Genomic DNA, 18,637 nt, shown 5'->3' on the forward strand with positions numbered 1-18,637 from the left:
GTTTTTATACTGTACAAACTTTATATTCTATCCCCTAAACCTAACCCTCACAGAAAACTTTCTGCATTTATACATTTTCAAGCTGTTTTCCTCATGGGGACCGACAAAATGTCCCCACAAGGTCAAAAATTTCGGGTTTTACTATCCTTATGGGGACATTTGGTGATACAAAGTGATAAATACACGCTCACACACACACACACGCACACATACTGTATTGAGTTATTTTTGTTGGCAATTCAATGATAAAATGGTGTATATTTTAATATCTATGTGGTCATGTTTATTTTCGAATAATCCAGTGAAATTTACTTTAAAATACTTTACAATGAAAGGCACATCAGATTCGAGTATCCTCTCTCTTTATTTGAAACTTGATGGACGAAAACGTGGGTGATGAAATTCAACTGCACATTTTTAGTTTGGTGATCTCTAACTGACAAACTCATATTACAAGAATACTTAATTTCCAGTAGAAGTTTGAAACATATATTGACCTCTTGTCTAAAAAAAAAATTATTAAAAAAAATAACATTTTAAAGCTGCATGTTTTATTGTTGTAGGATATTGATTAGATGCTATATTTTATTTTAAAGGAATAGTTCATCCAATAATGAAAATTCTCTCATTTACACATGCCATCCCAGATGTGTGTGACTTTATTTCTTCTGCAGAACACAAATTATGATTTTTAGAAGAATATCTCCTTTCTGTAGGTACATACAATGCGAATGAATGGGTGCCAAAATGTTGATGCTCCAAAAAGCACATGAAGGCATCATAAAAGTAATGAGAAACGGATCAATATCCTTGCCCATTAGGGGGAGATATGGCTCAGTGGTTGAGGCTCAGGGTTACTGACCAGAAGGTCGGGGGTTCAACCCCAGCACCACCAAGATGTTGGGCCCTTGAGCAAGGCACTTAACTCCAGGTTGCTCCGGGGGGATTGTCCCTGTAATAAGTGCACTGTAAGTCGCTTTGGATAAAAGCGTTTGCCAAATGCATAAATGTAAATGTAGATATGCATGACAAATGTGAATCACCAAAAACAAAAGAAGAAGAAGAATGTAAAAATTATCTGTTTCTCACCCACACATATCATCTCACTTCTGAAGATATAGATTTAATCACTGGAGTTTTATGTATTACTTTTATGCTGATTTATGTGATATTCTGATATATGTGAAACATTACACGGAACAATACTCTCAGCATGTTGTGAAAGGATCTCAATGCTGAACACTTCATGACTAAATGACTCAATTACTGTTGAGTGAAATGTAAACATTTACCAGTAAGTTGCCAAATATATTCAGTTTAGTCGCATAGCGTGAAATTTGGTTGCAACTCCGAGTGATTTCCTCTCATTGTAGTAGAGGATTGCACACTGAGTTAAAAATTGATCTTGAGATTTAAGAATCGATATCGAGATCATTCAATTGAAGATCGTGATGAATCGGAAAAACTATATTTTTACCCACCCCTAACTAACTCTTTCTTTATTTTCCATTGTTTGGAAAAAAACGCTGATGCTTATTTCAGGGTGGCTTTGAAACCGGCTGAATTGACGACTCCTCAGTCTTTACTATAAGGGTAATCACCAACTTCCTAATGGCTTCTCAATTCAGTTTGGAAGAAAGCCAGTTTGTTTAGCTCATATGATGGTTCCGTTAGCATGTCTGTGTTGTATTTCAAGGCTGATATGATTATTGTACGGTGCTCAAGACACCTGCTTTCTTTCCTCTTTCTTAGTCATTGACATCAGACTGCATGTCTCTGATGCTTCCATATACTTAAGCTGTACCATCCCAACAATTATATAATTTCCCCATAATTATCTGCTTTTGCATGACATGTGGTTTTTGTTATGGAACCTGTGGTCTTTTTTCATATCAACAGTGTTGGATTATGCACTAAGGTTTGTGCTTTTAAACACTGACGAGGTTCAAATCAACTGAGAACGAGAAGGAAAAATTCTTGACGCTTTTGTGTAGTGATGTATATGATGAATCATTTGTATACAGTTGGTGGGTAGCCTCTGTTCCTTAGCAAGTCTACAGGCTAGGGTCATAGGAGGTAAAAAATAAAATGGTACAGTGCAGGTGAATCGAGAAACAAGTGCATGATAAAGGGTGCAGTTACACTGGGTGAAGGGAAATAAGGAGACAAGGTGTAGTAGTTAAAGATCATGCTAAGAACCGTTGAGATCCTGCCTCTCTATAGCCACAGATTCGCTTAGTCTATATTACAGATAACACAGCTTTGGTGCTATAGTATTGAAGGTGCACTGGAGCCTTCTTAAGGTGAACATCCTGTATCGGTGCATAATAATGTGTCAAACAATATCTCCAGCTCGCTCCCACAGATTCGGCTGCAGGTGTAGCCATACGTGGGTGTGACACTTCCCTACTTGGATTACCCTCTAGGCCTTATATGACTCCTCTCTGCTTGTCATATTGTCTGACACTCCATAGGTTTATCAATGGAGGGCAGGTTTATAAGACACCAAAGCCTGATTATCTAGAAGGGCTTGTAGGAAAATGGCACTGAAGTATCCGACTGGTAACTTGAGTACCTGAGCACTGTGTCAAGGTTGGTACAGAGGTGATTAAATGAAAAAATATATATTTATAGTGGTCATATCATATGTAATTGAATTATACTACCCCAATTCCGAAAATCATCTGATTTGAAATTGCTGTACATTCTCAAGAAACAATTAAATTCACAAGGTAAAACATAATATAATGTTTAGTTGTAGTGCTTTCAATATAGCAAAGGGTGAATATAATTTACAAATCACTCCTTTTTGTTTTTATTAGCATTTTCATATTGTTCCAACCTTTTCAGAATTTGGGTTGTATAATGAGGGGGTGTACAAGATTCACATATCTCACAATTCAGTTTGGTTCATGATACCAAACTCACGGTTCTGTTCAGTTCAGTTCATGACTCTTTAAGCTCCATGAATCAAGAAAGGTGAAGATTGAATGTTTTTTGTTACTATTATTACTTAAAAGGCAGATGCAAAACAGTTCCTTTCCTTAAAATTTAGTTAAAACTACTGTTCTTAAAAGTGCTAAATGGTCCATGAGAGTTGCACTGGGACTAAAAATCGTACCAGAACAGAGCAATGGTGACACCAAATGGAAATATTAGCTAATAATTCTGCTTAATGAAAATAGGGAAACATGTTAGATACATATGCTGCTTACACACTGATTACATACATGTAAAATTACATTTTTCTCAAATAATATTGTCTGATTACAAAAAAACATATTTAATTGAAGTGCATGCTTTTCCAGTTCAATAATAATAATTTACTGATGAAATCAAATCAGAAATGACATTTGTCTTTAGGATTATAATTCTCCATAGCATTATTGTACATAATATTCAGCAATTATATACAGTATAGTAGATTAATATGGCACTATCATCAACCTCTGTAAACCTTCATTTTCTCTCATGCAGTCAGAGCAGATCACTCTTGCGCTCCAAATGGATATTCAAATTTTTGCTGGTGTGCCTTTAAGAAACACCCTTCGCTTATGAAACGTACTGGTGCTTAGGTATCAAATTAATACTAAATATCAATGTATTTTAATATTAAGTGTATATATATATATATATATATATATATATATATATATATATATATATATATATATATATATATAATATAGATAAGTTGATAATACTTTCTACAGTATTACAAACTAAATTCAGTACTTTTCAGTCTTGTTTGCAACTGCTTTCCAGCACTCATGTGTAAAAATGCTTATGACTCGTGATTGCATGTGAATGGTCAAAATGACTACTTTGATGAGATATTGGAAACTGTGAGTTGGTCCATCCAGATGCAGTAAGTACCAAATATTTAGATGCATAACCCTGATAACAAAGAGCAAGGTACAGAGCATTTGCAAAATGAACCTCGTAAACTTTGGCAAATCTTGAAACCTTTTATTCTCAAGCTCCACTTTAGCCTGCTTCTAAACTAATTTAAAACACCTAACTAATCAATAATTGTACACACAATGTGTCCAACCACGGAAAGCCGGAAGGGACTTAATCACGTATTTGAACAGTGTTAAAAGCATGCAACTTTTGTGCATATCTGAGGCAGAGACAAAAGTGAATTGGACATCATTTTAGTTTGAGTTTCAGTTACATTTAAAGATTTGCTATATAAATGACATCCTGTGGATGTAACATTGAAACTTTTATTACAAAGTGTATTATATTCCATTATTTAATCAAAGGATGGGCCCATACATATCCACGGAGGTCTGGGATAAACCCTGAATATCCACTGACCCTAGGTTGCCCCTGCTTTTTGTACTGGGGTTCAAGATTTCCGCTCTGAAAGTCACAGTATGTTTTCATAGTACGTCAATCTCTTTTATCTCAAAAGATCAAGGACAATTTTATTCCACATGATTTTACCCCATTAAATTATCCTGACAAAGGCATCTAATTTTGAAAGTGTTTACTAAATATAACTGTTAAAAAACTTGAATAAAAAAGACTACCATGGATTAATATGTCTGATTTCTTAAATTGTCATATTGCAGCAGTGGTTTCAATCACAATTCTTTGTAAATGTTCAATTCATTGGCATATCATCAAAGTATGAATCATGACTGTTGCTTCAGCCTCACACTGAGTTCTGATTTGCATGGAGATGTATACATTTCTCTCTTGGGCTATATTGCTTTGGGGAGATAGACAGCAACAATGACTCCATGGCTTCTCATGGAGCAAACTATTCTTCACCATCCGTGCTGGACTCCTCCACGAGGGCCTCTCCCATTGAGCCGCCTCCTCTTAGCTCACTTTTACGTGACCTTTTTTCTTGCCTGGTTTGAGCACTGATAAAAGTGTGTAAACAATGCTTTTCATCTCTTTTCCCTCGGTGTGTGGTGGTCTATCCCTCTTCCTTAGTGACATAAGTAGCCGTTCTATCTGCACGAGAGGTGATTAGCATAGCTCTCTGCAAGAATTAGCCCTGTATCCTAGGAAATGGCAAGACACGTGGCCACAGCTTGTACTGACGGAGGGGTTAGAGTAACTGTCATGGACTGTTCTCTAACCGGACAGACTGAATAGGCCAACTTCACAGGTGACAGCTGAGCACTACCTCAGGTGCGTGAGTGTGTGTGAGAGAGAGAAGGGGAAAATCACTCCCACCTCTTTTTTTCCCTAAGCAGTTTGTTTACCTTTAGGCTGACTGTTTGTGCATGCACATGCATAGGAGAATGTGAAGGGACTGCAGGCCTCCCAGACCCTTCATAGTTTGTTTGTTTGTTTGCTCAAAGAAGTGTTGAATATAAAATTTTATATTTCAGTAGACCAGGATTAAATACTTGTTTTGTGCTTGTAGATGGGGAAACCTACAGCATTGGTTTAGAATGCAATTCATAATGGTACGCAAATGTATGTTCTCTGTTTTGCCACAAGGCGAGCTATGGGAAACAAAGTGATGGTCAGTTATGGTCAGTTTACTCATTCAGGTCAACTACTGTCATGGATAATAACAGGGTGCATAAACTGTATGTGTATAGCAGTGCCAGAAAAGTAAGATGTCTGAGAGGCAGGCTTGGGGGGGTCATCAGGCCTGAATGACATTGCATGCATAGCAGTGATAGAAGAAGCCGCATAACTTTTTCATTGGGCCACTTATGCATATCAAGAAAAGCAGCGGGCCAAGCACTAAGCCTTGAGGCATCCAGAAGTAAAACACATTCACATACTTATATTTAGAAAATACACAGTGAGACATCAAATCCAGACATCTGATGACTGGTCAGCATGTTGCCCTGTGGGTAGGATCCAAAATGTTCGCACCCACTCGGGACCTTCCATAATCCGATGGTCAGCAGCCATCACACATAGGAAAAGTCACACCCATGATATAAAGAGAGAAACACAAATAAGCACATATATGTTCCATTTGCCAAATGAAACTAACAGTTTCATAAAAATCACGAGTTATACATTTATTGGACCTGGTTGACAAATGTTTACAAAGAGCTGAGTTGTATTGGGCATCAAAAAGTAACCATTTTTGTTTGTGTGAATGTGCTGTTTTTATAATGTTCTTGTATTGATGAATTGCAGTCTTGAAGGTTATCAAAGTACTTTTTCCATAAAAAAAACCTTGGTTTCTGTACATTGTGACTTTCTTACTCAGCAAAGAAAGTAGGATCTGTTGATTTCTGGGGTTAATTATTGTAATAATATGCATCAGTAATTAATCATACTCTATTGATGGACATTGCAAAGATTTGTGAATGAAAATAGTTTATTTAAACATTAGGGTCACATGATGTCAGTGCTTGAAATGTATGTGATTTTTTTTTTGTTGCCTTTTGGCAGAAAAATAGGATAAAGCGTGGTTTGTTTTCCAGCTCTTTCAGAAAGATACAATTTGAGCTCTATTATAAAGCCCCACAACTTATTGTAGTCATAGAAGCTTATCTCCACAATCTCATCTCCTCATATAAGAGAAGCTACAAGTTACACGCACACTTTCTAAACAAATGACATCTGATGACTCACGGCACCAAGCTACGGACAAGTTGTATGACTGTTTTATCAAGTTCTTTTGTACAGATTTGTGGTGAAAGCTGGTTACTTTCACTGCATTGTGCAAGGAAATGTTATATCTGATTGCACATTGCCAAATATTTGTTATGTAGCTAGAAATATGAGCTTCAACAAAGTGCAGACTGTAAGAGAGAAACTAACTTCTTGGTTTTAAAGTGACTTGTTTATTTTTTCCCTTAAACTTCATAAATAATATTTTTTTGGTTTAACTATTCCTTTAAGATAAATAAATTCCCAGAAAGATTGGGTTATATGCTTCCATTCAAATCTCGCTGCCTTTAATGTGGTGTGCTCATGATTTGCTTATAGACACTACATTAACTTAGCCAACTAGAATCTGAATAGTTTTATCTAGCTGCCCTATTAAAAAATGGGCGTGTTATTGTATTGTGTAATAGAAAACCCAATAAAAGTCTCAAATTAAGTGTATTGCAGTTGACTACAAGAAGGACACCTTGAACCAGGGGTTGACAACCTATGGCCAGCATTGGCACACGGAGAGGTAATCACTGGCATGCCAGCAATGGCGAGAGAGGAGTAGACTATTTTATTCATATGAAATTCTGCACCTGCATTACAATCTACATCTTGATGTGATCCTTCTTCATGATCACGCAGCATGTGTTCATGAGCCGAATGGGAGGCTAAACAAAAAGTTACAATTTGACGAGGATACAGTATACCCAACAGACTCGTGCAGCGAGTGCAAAACATTCATGCATCAAGAGCTGGCAGCGCTTCACTTCGGATAATCGCAGAAACCTGCCCGCTTTGCGTTGGTAAGGCTGTGTGGATGACAGACTACATTCCCTGTTTCGTTTGTTTCTTTTTGCTTTCAGAACAACATGACATGTAATAAGGAAAACACCACTAATAATCTTTGAGATTTCCAACCCAGCATACAGGTACACTCTCCTTAAACCATTTTCACATTCAAAACTACATAAAAATATTAAAAGAGAAAACATAAAAGTGTCTATTCAAAATATAAATTAAACCTGGAAATAAGTGTAGGATTTTGCAGGTGCGATTCACCAAAAATGTATCGGCTTGTGAATTACAAATGGCTTGCACGCGCAGCCCGAGTATCATCACACTCCCATTCAGCTGATAAACACGATGTGTGATCATGAGGAAGTATCACAACAAGATGTAGATTGGAATGCGTGTGCGAAAAATTTCATATAAATAAAATAGGCTGCTCCTCTCTCGCTGTTGCTAGCATGATAGTGATTATCCTTCTGTGTGTGATTTTGAAAAATGTATGATATAATATAAGAAGTAATTAAGATTCCACACACGTTTGTGATCAGATGCAAGATTTTTCACTCAAACTGTTATGCTGATAATATAATTTTTAATTAAATATAAAAAATTAACATAGAAAAATGCAAAGTGGAAACTTTGGAAAATTACATACAAGATAAACATTGATTAGATGCCACCTAAAACCAATCCCTTGTCACCCACTGAATTGAGACATTTCAGGAAGTTAAAGGTAAATTATCTGCATCCCATGTCCTGTGAATTTCAACATTTTTAAGATATATGAAGCCTCTGAAAATGCTTGGGAATAAGTCAAATTAATTTTTTTTAGACATTGGTTTTAGCTGATGTGGATGGCTCATGCAAAATGAGCAGTGTGACTGGTTGTTCTCAAGTCTGTGCACAGGTATCTCCATTACCTGTGGGTTGGCTTTCCTCCCAGCCCTTTGACTGGAAGCAGAGCTGAAGGCTGAGCATGTTGGTGCAAGCTGTTGATAATTGCAGTAAGAGCCACACTCGCACAGGAGTCATTTTGTCCTGGTAGATTTTTTTTTTAAGGATCTAGCCATATTTCTTATTTTGCACGTTCGCATAAATTGTCATTTTTCACATTCTCCAGAGCACTGAAGTGAAGGCTCATGGGCCTCAAATAATTGGTAGTAAACTTGGGGCCCGAGTTTGTGCCAAACATAGCTGCTTAAAAATACTTCAGTTTCTCCAAACCTTTTTAAAGAATTTATAAAATAAAATAGTTAATTATGTAATTATGTCATTTACAGCTATTTTTAAAGACAGGACAATTACATGAACATTTTTCCCAAAGCATTAGGGTAATGTTCCTGACAAGTTCATATAGGTCAAGAATGCATATGTTAATCCTTTAAATATAGGTACAGTTTTTTCACAGGTTCTTTCAAACAGTGATTGACATTTCGGAATGTGCCATTTGGAAAGCTAGTGATACAAGACAATGTTGTCGTCTTTTTTGTTTTCTGGACCTTTCTCATAAAATGGCTGTTCAAGTCTTTAAAGTTTAAAACCAGCCTAATTTATGTGCTTTCTCGACTTAAATGGGCCTGTTTGAGGTGAATTTGCTGGTAATGCAGCTGCCAGGGATTAGGGGCCACTGGAGGTTTTCAACAGGCCCACAATAGCAGCTTGTTTAGGCCCTGCAGATCAAAGCGGACTATGCCTGTGGAACCAGGCACTAACCTGTGTGGTGGCCTCCCTTAGTAGAGAAACAGAACATAAGATATGGTGAATGATACCCTCCATCTAAAGAACTTGAAGTCCCGGAGTACTGATAGAGCAGGAATTGTTTTTGATGCTCGGAGGTAGACTCGGGTGCAGCAGCCAAGAAACTGCAATCGAGATTAATGTGATTCCTAAAGGCCCCATCACACTTATGGAGAAGGTCTTTGTTCAGATGTAAAAAAAAGTTTGAATCAGTTGAGCAAAAACATACTGTTTGTGAACATTCAGACACTGGCCACATTGCAAGGGGAGACATTAAGAGGAGCATTTAAAAATGAGGATGCCCAAGACTACATGTAAAACATCTACTAATATGACATTAAAATGGGTTATCAATGCTTAATTTTACGAGTAAAATTTACATAAGTTCAGTAAAAGAAGCTGTTTTAACTACCTGATGATGATTTAAAGTAATATACACTGATGAGCCAAAACATTAGGACCACCTTCCTAATATGCTGCTGGTCCTCTGCGTGCTGCCAATACAGCGCTGACCCGCTGAGGCATTGGCTCTACAAGACCCCTAAAGTTGTCCTGTGGTATCTGGCACCAAGACATTTACAGTAGATCCTTCAAGTCCTGTAAGTTGTGAGGTGGAGCCACTATGGATCAGACTTGTTGGTCCATCACATCCCACAGATGCTAAATTGGATTGAGATCTTGAGAAATTGGAGGCCAGAGCAACACCTTGAACTATTCATCATGTTCCTCAAACCATTCCCGAAAAATGTGAGCAGTGTGGCAGAGCGCATTATCATGCTGAAAGAGGCTACTGCCATCAGGAAATACCATTGCGATGGAGTTTACCTGATCTGCAGCGATGTTTAGGTACGTGGCAAGTGTCAAATTGACATCCACGTGAATGACTGGACCCAAGGTTTCCCAGCATTGCCCAGAGCAGTGTTTCCCAACCTTTTTTCTGCCACAAAAAAATTCTACAGCACACCACAATCCCACTTAAGCTAACCATTGTCAATATTTTTCCTTTTCAAGAACTTGTCTATGTTTTCTGTCTGTCTTAGTAGCGTTTACTTGTAATGTTTGAAATTCAGCTATGCAAAAAAAACAAAAACAACTAGTCACATACAGTGCTTATGTTAGACTTTCTCATCATCTGTCATTTTGATGGACAGGGTCATAATCATAATCTATTATTACCCGTCATTTTAATTTGAATGATAAGACATTTAATTGCTTTTATTTTCATTCACATTTTCATCTTTAATCATGAACTTACAGGACGAGCATATTGCAGATTATGCATTTATTTATTTATGAAGAGCACAGATAAACAACAGAGACACCACACAAAGCAGATGAAGGTTTTTTTCCCCCGCAGTGACAGCGGAGGCAACTAAAACACGACATAAGAACAATGCAATATTACAAAAAACATATACAATTAAAATATGAACAAAACACGTAAAAAAATAACTGAACAGAAGTCAATCGACAACTCAAACCTTCCTCCTGGTACGCATCGACTTAAAACTCGTCTGTGCGTAATCAAACGCATCAAGGGAAACTGATGCTGAGGCAATTGTCATTACATTTTGAGTCTTTGCCTAGGACAGACGACTTCTCGTGGCAGTTTTAATTTGGTTGTGGAAGCTGAACCCAGCGTCAAGCGCAGCATTGCCCTCCACATGACAAGAGTTGCAGAAAGCATCACAGAGGAGCGATTTTACAAGTTTGCCACATAAAAAATCGGGAGGTGTGCACAATAAACATTGAAAACATGTATTTGGAAGAGAGAGAAAAAGCTTGCAGTTGCTTTGAAAGCAGAAAGTAATAAAAGGAATTGTTTATGTTTAGGTCTAAGTGCTTTCTTGGTGAATTTAATTTAGTTCAATAACTGGGGTCTCTGATATTCGTAAAACGATAAGGTAATATTAAAAGAAATTGGGAGACATTCAATATCTCTTCACAAATTTGGGCAGTTTTTAGATATTTCTTGTTGCTTAGTACTCTCAAAGACATTATTGGTGAAGCAATAATAATAAAATTGGTGTGTGTGACAAAAAATGTGGTGTTCAGTGACGTCACTTCATAGACTTCAATGTATTCTATGAGTCACGAGTAAGACCCTTAACACATATAAATATCAGTCACTTTTGCACATTAATCATTGCTCTTCACAATCACAAAAGTGACCGATTATGGTTTAAAAACTGCTAATTTCGTCATAAGGTGAGGAGTTTGTATCCCTGAAATTATAATTTTTTTCATGCACTTATTTATTTTATGGAATTGTATAATTTTCCACGGCACACCTGACAATCTTTCTTGGCACACTAGTGTGCCACGGCACAGTGTTTGGGAAACACTTCCCCAGAGTTTCACACTACCTCCACCGGCTTGTCTTCCCAAAGTGCATCCTGGTGCCATCGCTTTCCCGGGTAAACGGCTCACATGTACACGGCCGTCTACGTGATGTAAAAGAAAACGGGACTCATCGGACCAGGCGACCTTCCACTGCTCCAATGTCCAGTTCCGATGCAGTTTGCGTGCCCATTGCAGGCGCTTTCGACGGTGGACAGGAGTCATCATGGGCACTTTAACCGGGTGGTCTGTGGCTACACAGCCCCACACGTAGTAGGGTGCGATGCACTGTGTTTTATGACACATTACTCCCATAACATCATTAAAATTGTCTGTGAATAGTGCCACGGTAGACCTTCTGTCGGTTCTGACCAAAACAGATAGCCTTAATTGCCTTTGCACATTTTTGAGCCTTGGGCACCCAACACCCTGTAGCTGGTTTGTGTGTGTGTGTGTGTGTGTGTGTGTGTGTGTGTGTGTGTGTGTGTGTGTGTGTGTGTGTGTGTGTGTGTGTGTGTGTGTGTAAGTAAGTGTATATACTCTTACTGACCATTTTATTAGGTACACCTAATTCATGTGATTATCTAATCAGCCAAAATAGATAAAATTATTAGGCAGGTGGTTTTAATGTTGTGGCTGATCGGTTCTCACCAAGCCTGACAACTTTCTTAATTATAGTCATTAGCTCTGCCCTACAGGAAGTCGGCAATTTTGGATTTTCTGAAATTCGCAAGCTCTGAACTTTTAAATACTCCTCCTAGGGGATTCATGTGACTGGCACAAAATTTGTGCAGCATCATGCCAAGACATTGTAGATGCTAAATTGTGAACAGATTTTTGATAGTTTGAACGGTGTCGCCATGGCTAAGCAATACATTTATGGCTAAAAATGTGAAACAGGAAGTTCCTTATATCTTCTGTGTGCATTGTATGATTTTAATGAAAATTCAGCTGTGTGGGTGGAAATGGGGGCTGATCACATTTATGCGGCTATTATGGGTCACGGTCATAGCTCCACCAACTAGTAGCAGGTATTATAGCAATTTTAACAGACTTTGAAATAGCCCTACATTAATTGCTTCAAAATTCTTTAGAATAATGTCAAGACACTGCTGATGTAAATTTTTAAAAGGATATTTGATATCTTAAATACGCTCATTTGACAGCATTTGTGGCACAATGTTGGTTAGAGAAAAAAATATTTTGACTCGTCACTCCTTTTAAAAAAGAAAAAAAAAAAGTTTGCAATGGAAGTAAGTAGGACCACTTTTTGGAGAATTTAAAGGCAGAAATATGAAGCTTATAATTTTATAAAAGCTTTAGTGTTTATGCCGTTATGTCATTGTTTGTGAGCAATCTTTATCATGATAAGTTCATGTTAACAAGCATATTGTTTATGTCTCGTGTCTATACATTTGAAACATTTTTACATTTGACAGATTTTCTTCCATTTTAAGTGCTTCACTGTAACCTAGATTTATTTTTTTCTTGTTTAAAAAAGAAAAAGGAAAAAAGAAGGGACAAGACATAACAAAGTTTTGTGGTAGTCAACATAATGCCACAAATGCTGTCAATTGAGCTTAATCCTGTAATAAAATACAGTATTATCAACAACATGCAGAAGCTCAAGCTACAAATGAGGGTTCAGGTATTTAACTGGAACATCTTAAAATACCACGTGAAAATTAAGACAGAAAAGTATTGCTATTGCAGAACACTTTTTATTTTCAATATATTTATTACAATCAATATTATATCACTCTACTCTATTTTCAGGTAGGCTGGGTTTTGAAAAAACATTAGTGTGAATGGCACATTAAATTGATCCTTTATATATTATATTAAATATTGTAGTATTTAGAATATTTTATTAATATCATTGTACGTTGTACAATATTTGTTTACGAAGGAATGTCTCATTCTCATGACAGCCCTGTTTTGCAGGTGTGCATATGCTCAAAATGAGTGCTGCAGGGGACGGTGCTCTTGACCCCAACACCACTGAGTTACGGAAGAGGAAGGGCACGCCATGTGACACCTCTGGTCCAAGGTGGAGTATGAGATCTTTCTGACTTAAAATTTTAGGTGTTCCACATTATAGTCCTTTATATAAAAACTCTGTAATTATATCAATCATGTACTCTTTGTAGAAGAGGAGGCTCATTTGATTAAAGGGGTGCTGCAGATTCTAAATTTGAACACGTATTCAAGTATGAACCGGAAACAAGAAAAAGATTTAAGATCAAGTGTTTTAAATGTTGAAGGGATCGTGACTTGTGGAGTTACATTTTCATTGATATTTTCATGTGCATGAGTTTATTGTTCTATAAAAACATACCATAAGTTTTAGAACTCAAAACTTCCTCCTTACTGCAAAAAGGGCATTTGTTGAAACCAAGCTACCAAAACACCTCGTTCTCACTTTGGTAGACATTTGCATCTGACTGCCACCACAACAACACAGCAACGACTACTTTACCTTATCCCTTCCGTAGCGCATCCAGTAGAGTTGAGCAATGGCATGGAAAGGGCAGGTCAGTCAGAGCAGAGAGCCAATCATAACAGTGAGCGTTTACTGTCAGGTTTTAAAGGAGAAGCAGCACCAAAACAGAGCGTTTCAGAATGAGGGTGAAAAATATATGACTAGAAGATATATGAAGATATATATGACTGTTTTTGGGGCAGAAAACTTTACTTATGTTATAAGTGAACCTCAAAGAACATAATAAAGGGGTAGTTCACCCAAAAAGGAAAATGAATTTTGTACGTTATTGCATTCTGAAATGTCTGTCCACAATTCATTACTCAATTCAAGTATGCATTGCATTTTCAGCATCACCCCAGCTAGTGATATAGCATTAGTATGAACTGTCTTCTATGAGTTGTTTTGTCTTTCAAGTCAACTTGTCAAGGCACTGACCTACTTTCTCTGCTGCCTTCTCTCACACATACAGACACACATGCTAACATTCACGTGCACTTGCAAGTCATTCGAATTATACATGCGCTCGCTCACCGAGGAGCAACACAACCTCAAACTGATGAGCACTTTTCTCCATCCTCAAACATACACATACTGCAGCATTTGGTCACACATGCACAGCACACACACTCCCATACTCTGTATACGTTAGTCAATAGAGCAGGGAATGTTGAAGAATAAACATTGGCTGTTGAAACTCCCTTACTAGGTCTCTTTAGAATCCTTACATTTTTCTCAAATCTTATGAATTGCTTTCTTCCTCACTTTTATATGGTGGATGCCTTCGTTTACCACCCTTTTTCACCTTGGCATCTCTAATCTTTTGTTTTTGACCGGATGATAAATGGCCTCACCTCTAAGGCTTTTGCATTCCATTGATATCTAACATTACTTCACCATAGCCACCCCCTAGCCCCCCAACTGTCTCTCTCTCTATTTTTCAGTCTCTCTCACTTTCTGTGTGTCCTCTCAGCTTGATAACCCATGTGAAGAATAAGCCTTTGAGGAATGCCTGCTAGTTATACAGCTGTGCAAGGGCTCCAAGCAGCCCGGCCCTTATTAGCTCTACAATGACACGTTTGTGTAAAAGTGTATGTTTAAGCCTTACTCCGGTCCCAGCCCACCCACAGTTTGTCCCTGAGTATACCTAAAGTCCAGCGTTCCTCCGGAGACATTATAAGGGGAGGAGACAGAACACTCCTAAAAAAAATCCATAGGAGAAATCATAACACTATTTATGGTGGCTGTAATCCCCCTTTAGGTCAGAAACATTCTTTACTTAAGTACACAAACGGAACCGCTTGGACAATGTATTGCCAACGTTAGGTCTGGTAATAGGAATAGTTCACCTGAAAATGACATTTCTTTCATCATTTACTCACTCTCATGTCACACTAGGTGTGTATTACGTTCTATCTTCTGCAGAACACAAACAAAGATTTTTAGAAGAATATCAACTCTGTAGGTCCATATAAGGTGAACATGCCAACTCGCTCACATCACACCAGAGTTGTGTAACCTCTGTCCTCTCATTGACACGCATTGGAGAGCAAATGGAAGTGAATACTTATAGTGTAAAAGGACTTAAATATTGATCTGTTTCTCACCCAAAGTGATCATATTGCTTTAGAAGACATTAATTTAACTAGAGGTCAACCAAAAGTGGATTTTACCGATAACGTTTATGAGTGTTGTCAAAGACCCGGTACCAAGTCGGTACTAATTTTGTTTTAAACGTCACGCCACGGTACCAGGTTTTCTCAAACCCGGTACTTGATGCGCGTGCATGCCCGAAGCGCGTGCAGTTGCGTCCTCTTCATAAAAGTGCTGAGACATTGCGACCGGCGGTGCTGCTGATGTGGTGGCTGTAAATCCACTTGTTGATAAGAAAGGAGGAAAGAGACACATATGGAAATATTTTGGATATTAGCTCATAATAGCGACGCGGCGCGCTCGTTTTTACAGGCGCGCAAGTTCATTGTTGCATAGCAACGACAGACGCCACGGAGAGCACGCGCTTGTGGAAAGGAGAAAGCGGTGCGAACTGCGCTCTCCATGATGACGAGGAAGTATTAGCAAAGAATTCATTGATTTCTAGCCCTTGCATTAGCTTTACTACTAGATATATTTATGGAGATGAGAAATAAAAAGCCGGCTGAAATGCGTCACTGTTGGCATCGGTGAACAGATAATGGGCCAGATCCGAGTCTATTTTTGCTGCGCTGCTCATGCTTAATTAAAAGTGAAAGCACACTTTTGATGGACAAAAAATAAATATGATTTCACACAAAAAGTGCCCAAAATGCACAGATTTTGCATGTCTAGTATGTTTTAACAAGAACTGCAGTAGGCTATGTCAGAAAAAAAATGAAAACATTTATAGAAAATGTACCCATTTAAACGTGTTTTTATTATTCAGTTTGGGTAAAAGTATATGGTGTTTTATAAAAAAAAAAAAAATGGAAGTCTGCTGTAAAGTGGTTAGAACAACGGAATCGGCTAAAATCAGAATTGGCCTAGAAAATTGTAATTGGTGCATCTCTAGTATAAGAGCCTGACACAACACGCTATCTTTGACAGAAACGGTTGAGTTTGGTAGCTCCGTCAGAGAGGATGAGACAGAGAGGAGAGAGATCCAGCTGCAGTCAGGTGACAGAGAGAGTGATGCTATCTTTGACAGAAACAGTTGAGTTTGGTAGCTCTGCCAGAGAGGAAGAACAGAGGAGGGGAGAGGAACAGGAGAGGAATAGCAGAGGAGGGGAACAGGAGAGGAAGAGCAGAGGAGGGGAACAGGAGAGGAAGAGCAGAGGAGGGGAGAAGAACAAGAGAGGAAGAGCAGAGGAGGAGAACAGGAGAGGAAGAGCAGAGGAGGGGAGAAGAACAAGAGAGGAAGAGCAGAGGAGGGGAACAGGAGATTAAGAGCAGAGGAGGGGAACAGGAGAGGAAGAGCAGAGGAGGGGAGAAGAACAGGAGAGGAAGAGCAGAGGAGGGGAACAGGAGAGGAAGAGCAGAGGAGGAGAACAGGAGAGGAAGAGCAGAGGAGGGGAGAAGAACAAGAGAGGAAGAGCAGAGGAGGGGAACAGGAGAGGAAGAGCAGAGGAGGGGAAAAGGAGAGGAAGAGCAGAGGAGGGGAGAAGAACAAGAGAGGAAGAGGAGAGGAAGGGAACAGGAGAGGAAGAGCAGAGGAGGGGAACAGGAGAGGAAGAGCAGAGGAGAGGAACAGGAGAGGAAGAGCAGAGGAGGGGAACAGGAGAGGAAGAGCAGTGGAGGGGAACAGGAGAGGAAGGGCAGAGGAGGAGAACAGGAGAGGAAGAGCAGAGGAGGGGAACAGGAGAGGAAGAGCAGAGGAGAGGAACAGGAGAGGAAGAGCGGAGGAGGGGAACAGGAGAGGAAGAGCAAGGGAAAAGGAGAGATCTGGGCATGGGGGGGGCCCATCTAAGATTATCTTGTCCCGGGCCCAGGCAAGACTGTCAGCTGGCCTGCCTATAACTAAGTTGGGCAGTACTTGCCAATTTTAAATTGAAATTGTTTCCTTAGGCCACAAGAGGGCGCAATAAATACATAAACCATTCAGCACCTTTTTATTACTGCATAGAACATTCCTATCCTGGCTGTTAAAAACTAATCTGCATAAAATAAATAAATAAAAAGTTTTAGTCTGTCCATATTCTCAAATGTTAAGTCAAAAGTAAAATGAGAGGGGAAAATGCTTCAATAGACAGTTCACATGGTGTTACACTTGCACTGATTCCTACTACTCCAGACTCAATCTTCATAATAACAGCGAAATACCATTTTTTATTTTTTTTTTATTCAGTACATGTATGTAGAGTAGCAATATTCACAGATAGCAGTGGTATTCGGCTGAACTCAGTGGTGAAGTGGCTCAGACTATGAGCCCAAGACAGGAGCTGTTCAAACAGTTGGATTACAGCAGACTGGAACCGAACGCAAGGATCTCGAGACACACAATTTCAATTAAATCATCTTTCCTTACAAAGTATTTAAGCAATTTATTGCTTAATCTGAGAAATGCTTATAAGAGAGCAAGACGCAATGGTCAAAGATCTCCACCAACTGAAGGGGCTGTTCACACTTTTTCAACCATCCATTTGTTTTTCTATGTAAATGCTCTAGATGTACGTCTTTGTTTCCCTTTATTTTTGTATATTCAGCATCTTGCGCTGTTTTCTAGGTGCTGTGTCTAATTAAAAATAACTTCAAAAGCATATTCAGAAACCTGCTTTCTGTTAAACTTTATTTGTTGTGCTGTGTCTAGCCTTTTTTAGCGCAAGAATGTGATCAATTTGAAGTCATTGTATTACAGTGAGGATCAAAAATTTAATTGAAATCCGATGCGTTTCTGATTTGTTTATACTTTTCTCTCGACTGCTTGAAGATATTAATTTGCTTTCTCAGGACACTAGCTTTAAATAAATTTAGCTATCTAACAAATGCATAAACTTGACCAGTTGGATATAAACTAATGCAAATAGATATTAATAGATGGTAACAATCGTGGCATTTAAATATTTGGGTATGACTTGCATGTATTTTTGAGACGTTTTTTTGCCGATAACCGATAGTTCCAGAAATCTGTTATTGGTGCTAAATAATCAGCAAAACCAATATATCAGTCGACCTCTAAATTGAATCACTGGAGTCGCGTGGATTACTTTTTGCTCGGCTTTCTGTGCT

At 38.4% G+C, this 18,637-nt stretch overlaps 1 protein-coding gene across 1 annotated transcript in view; it reads left to right on the forward strand.

Annotated features, from left to right (window-relative positions):
• The window catches only part of LOC127623535 (nuclear receptor coactivator 1-like), a 73,797-nt gene that overhangs the window by 22,117 nt on the left and 33,043 nt on the right, over positions 1-18,637 (forward strand). Inside the window, exon 4 of the mRNA XM_052097904.1 lies at positions 13,402-13,507. Coding sequence (XP_051953864.1) covers positions 13,410-13,507 — 98 coding nt within the window. The 5' untranslated portion in view covers positions 13,402-13,409. The remainder of the gene's footprint in view (positions 1-13,401; positions 13,508-18,637) is intronic.

Source organism: Xyrauchen texanus, chromosome 30 (assembly GCF_025860055.1).
Source record: "Xyrauchen texanus isolate HMW12.3.18 chromosome 30, RBS_HiC_50CHRs, whole genome shotgun sequence".
Classification (NCBI taxonomy): domain Eukaryota; kingdom Metazoa; phylum Chordata; class Actinopteri; order Cypriniformes; family Catostomidae; genus Xyrauchen; species Xyrauchen texanus.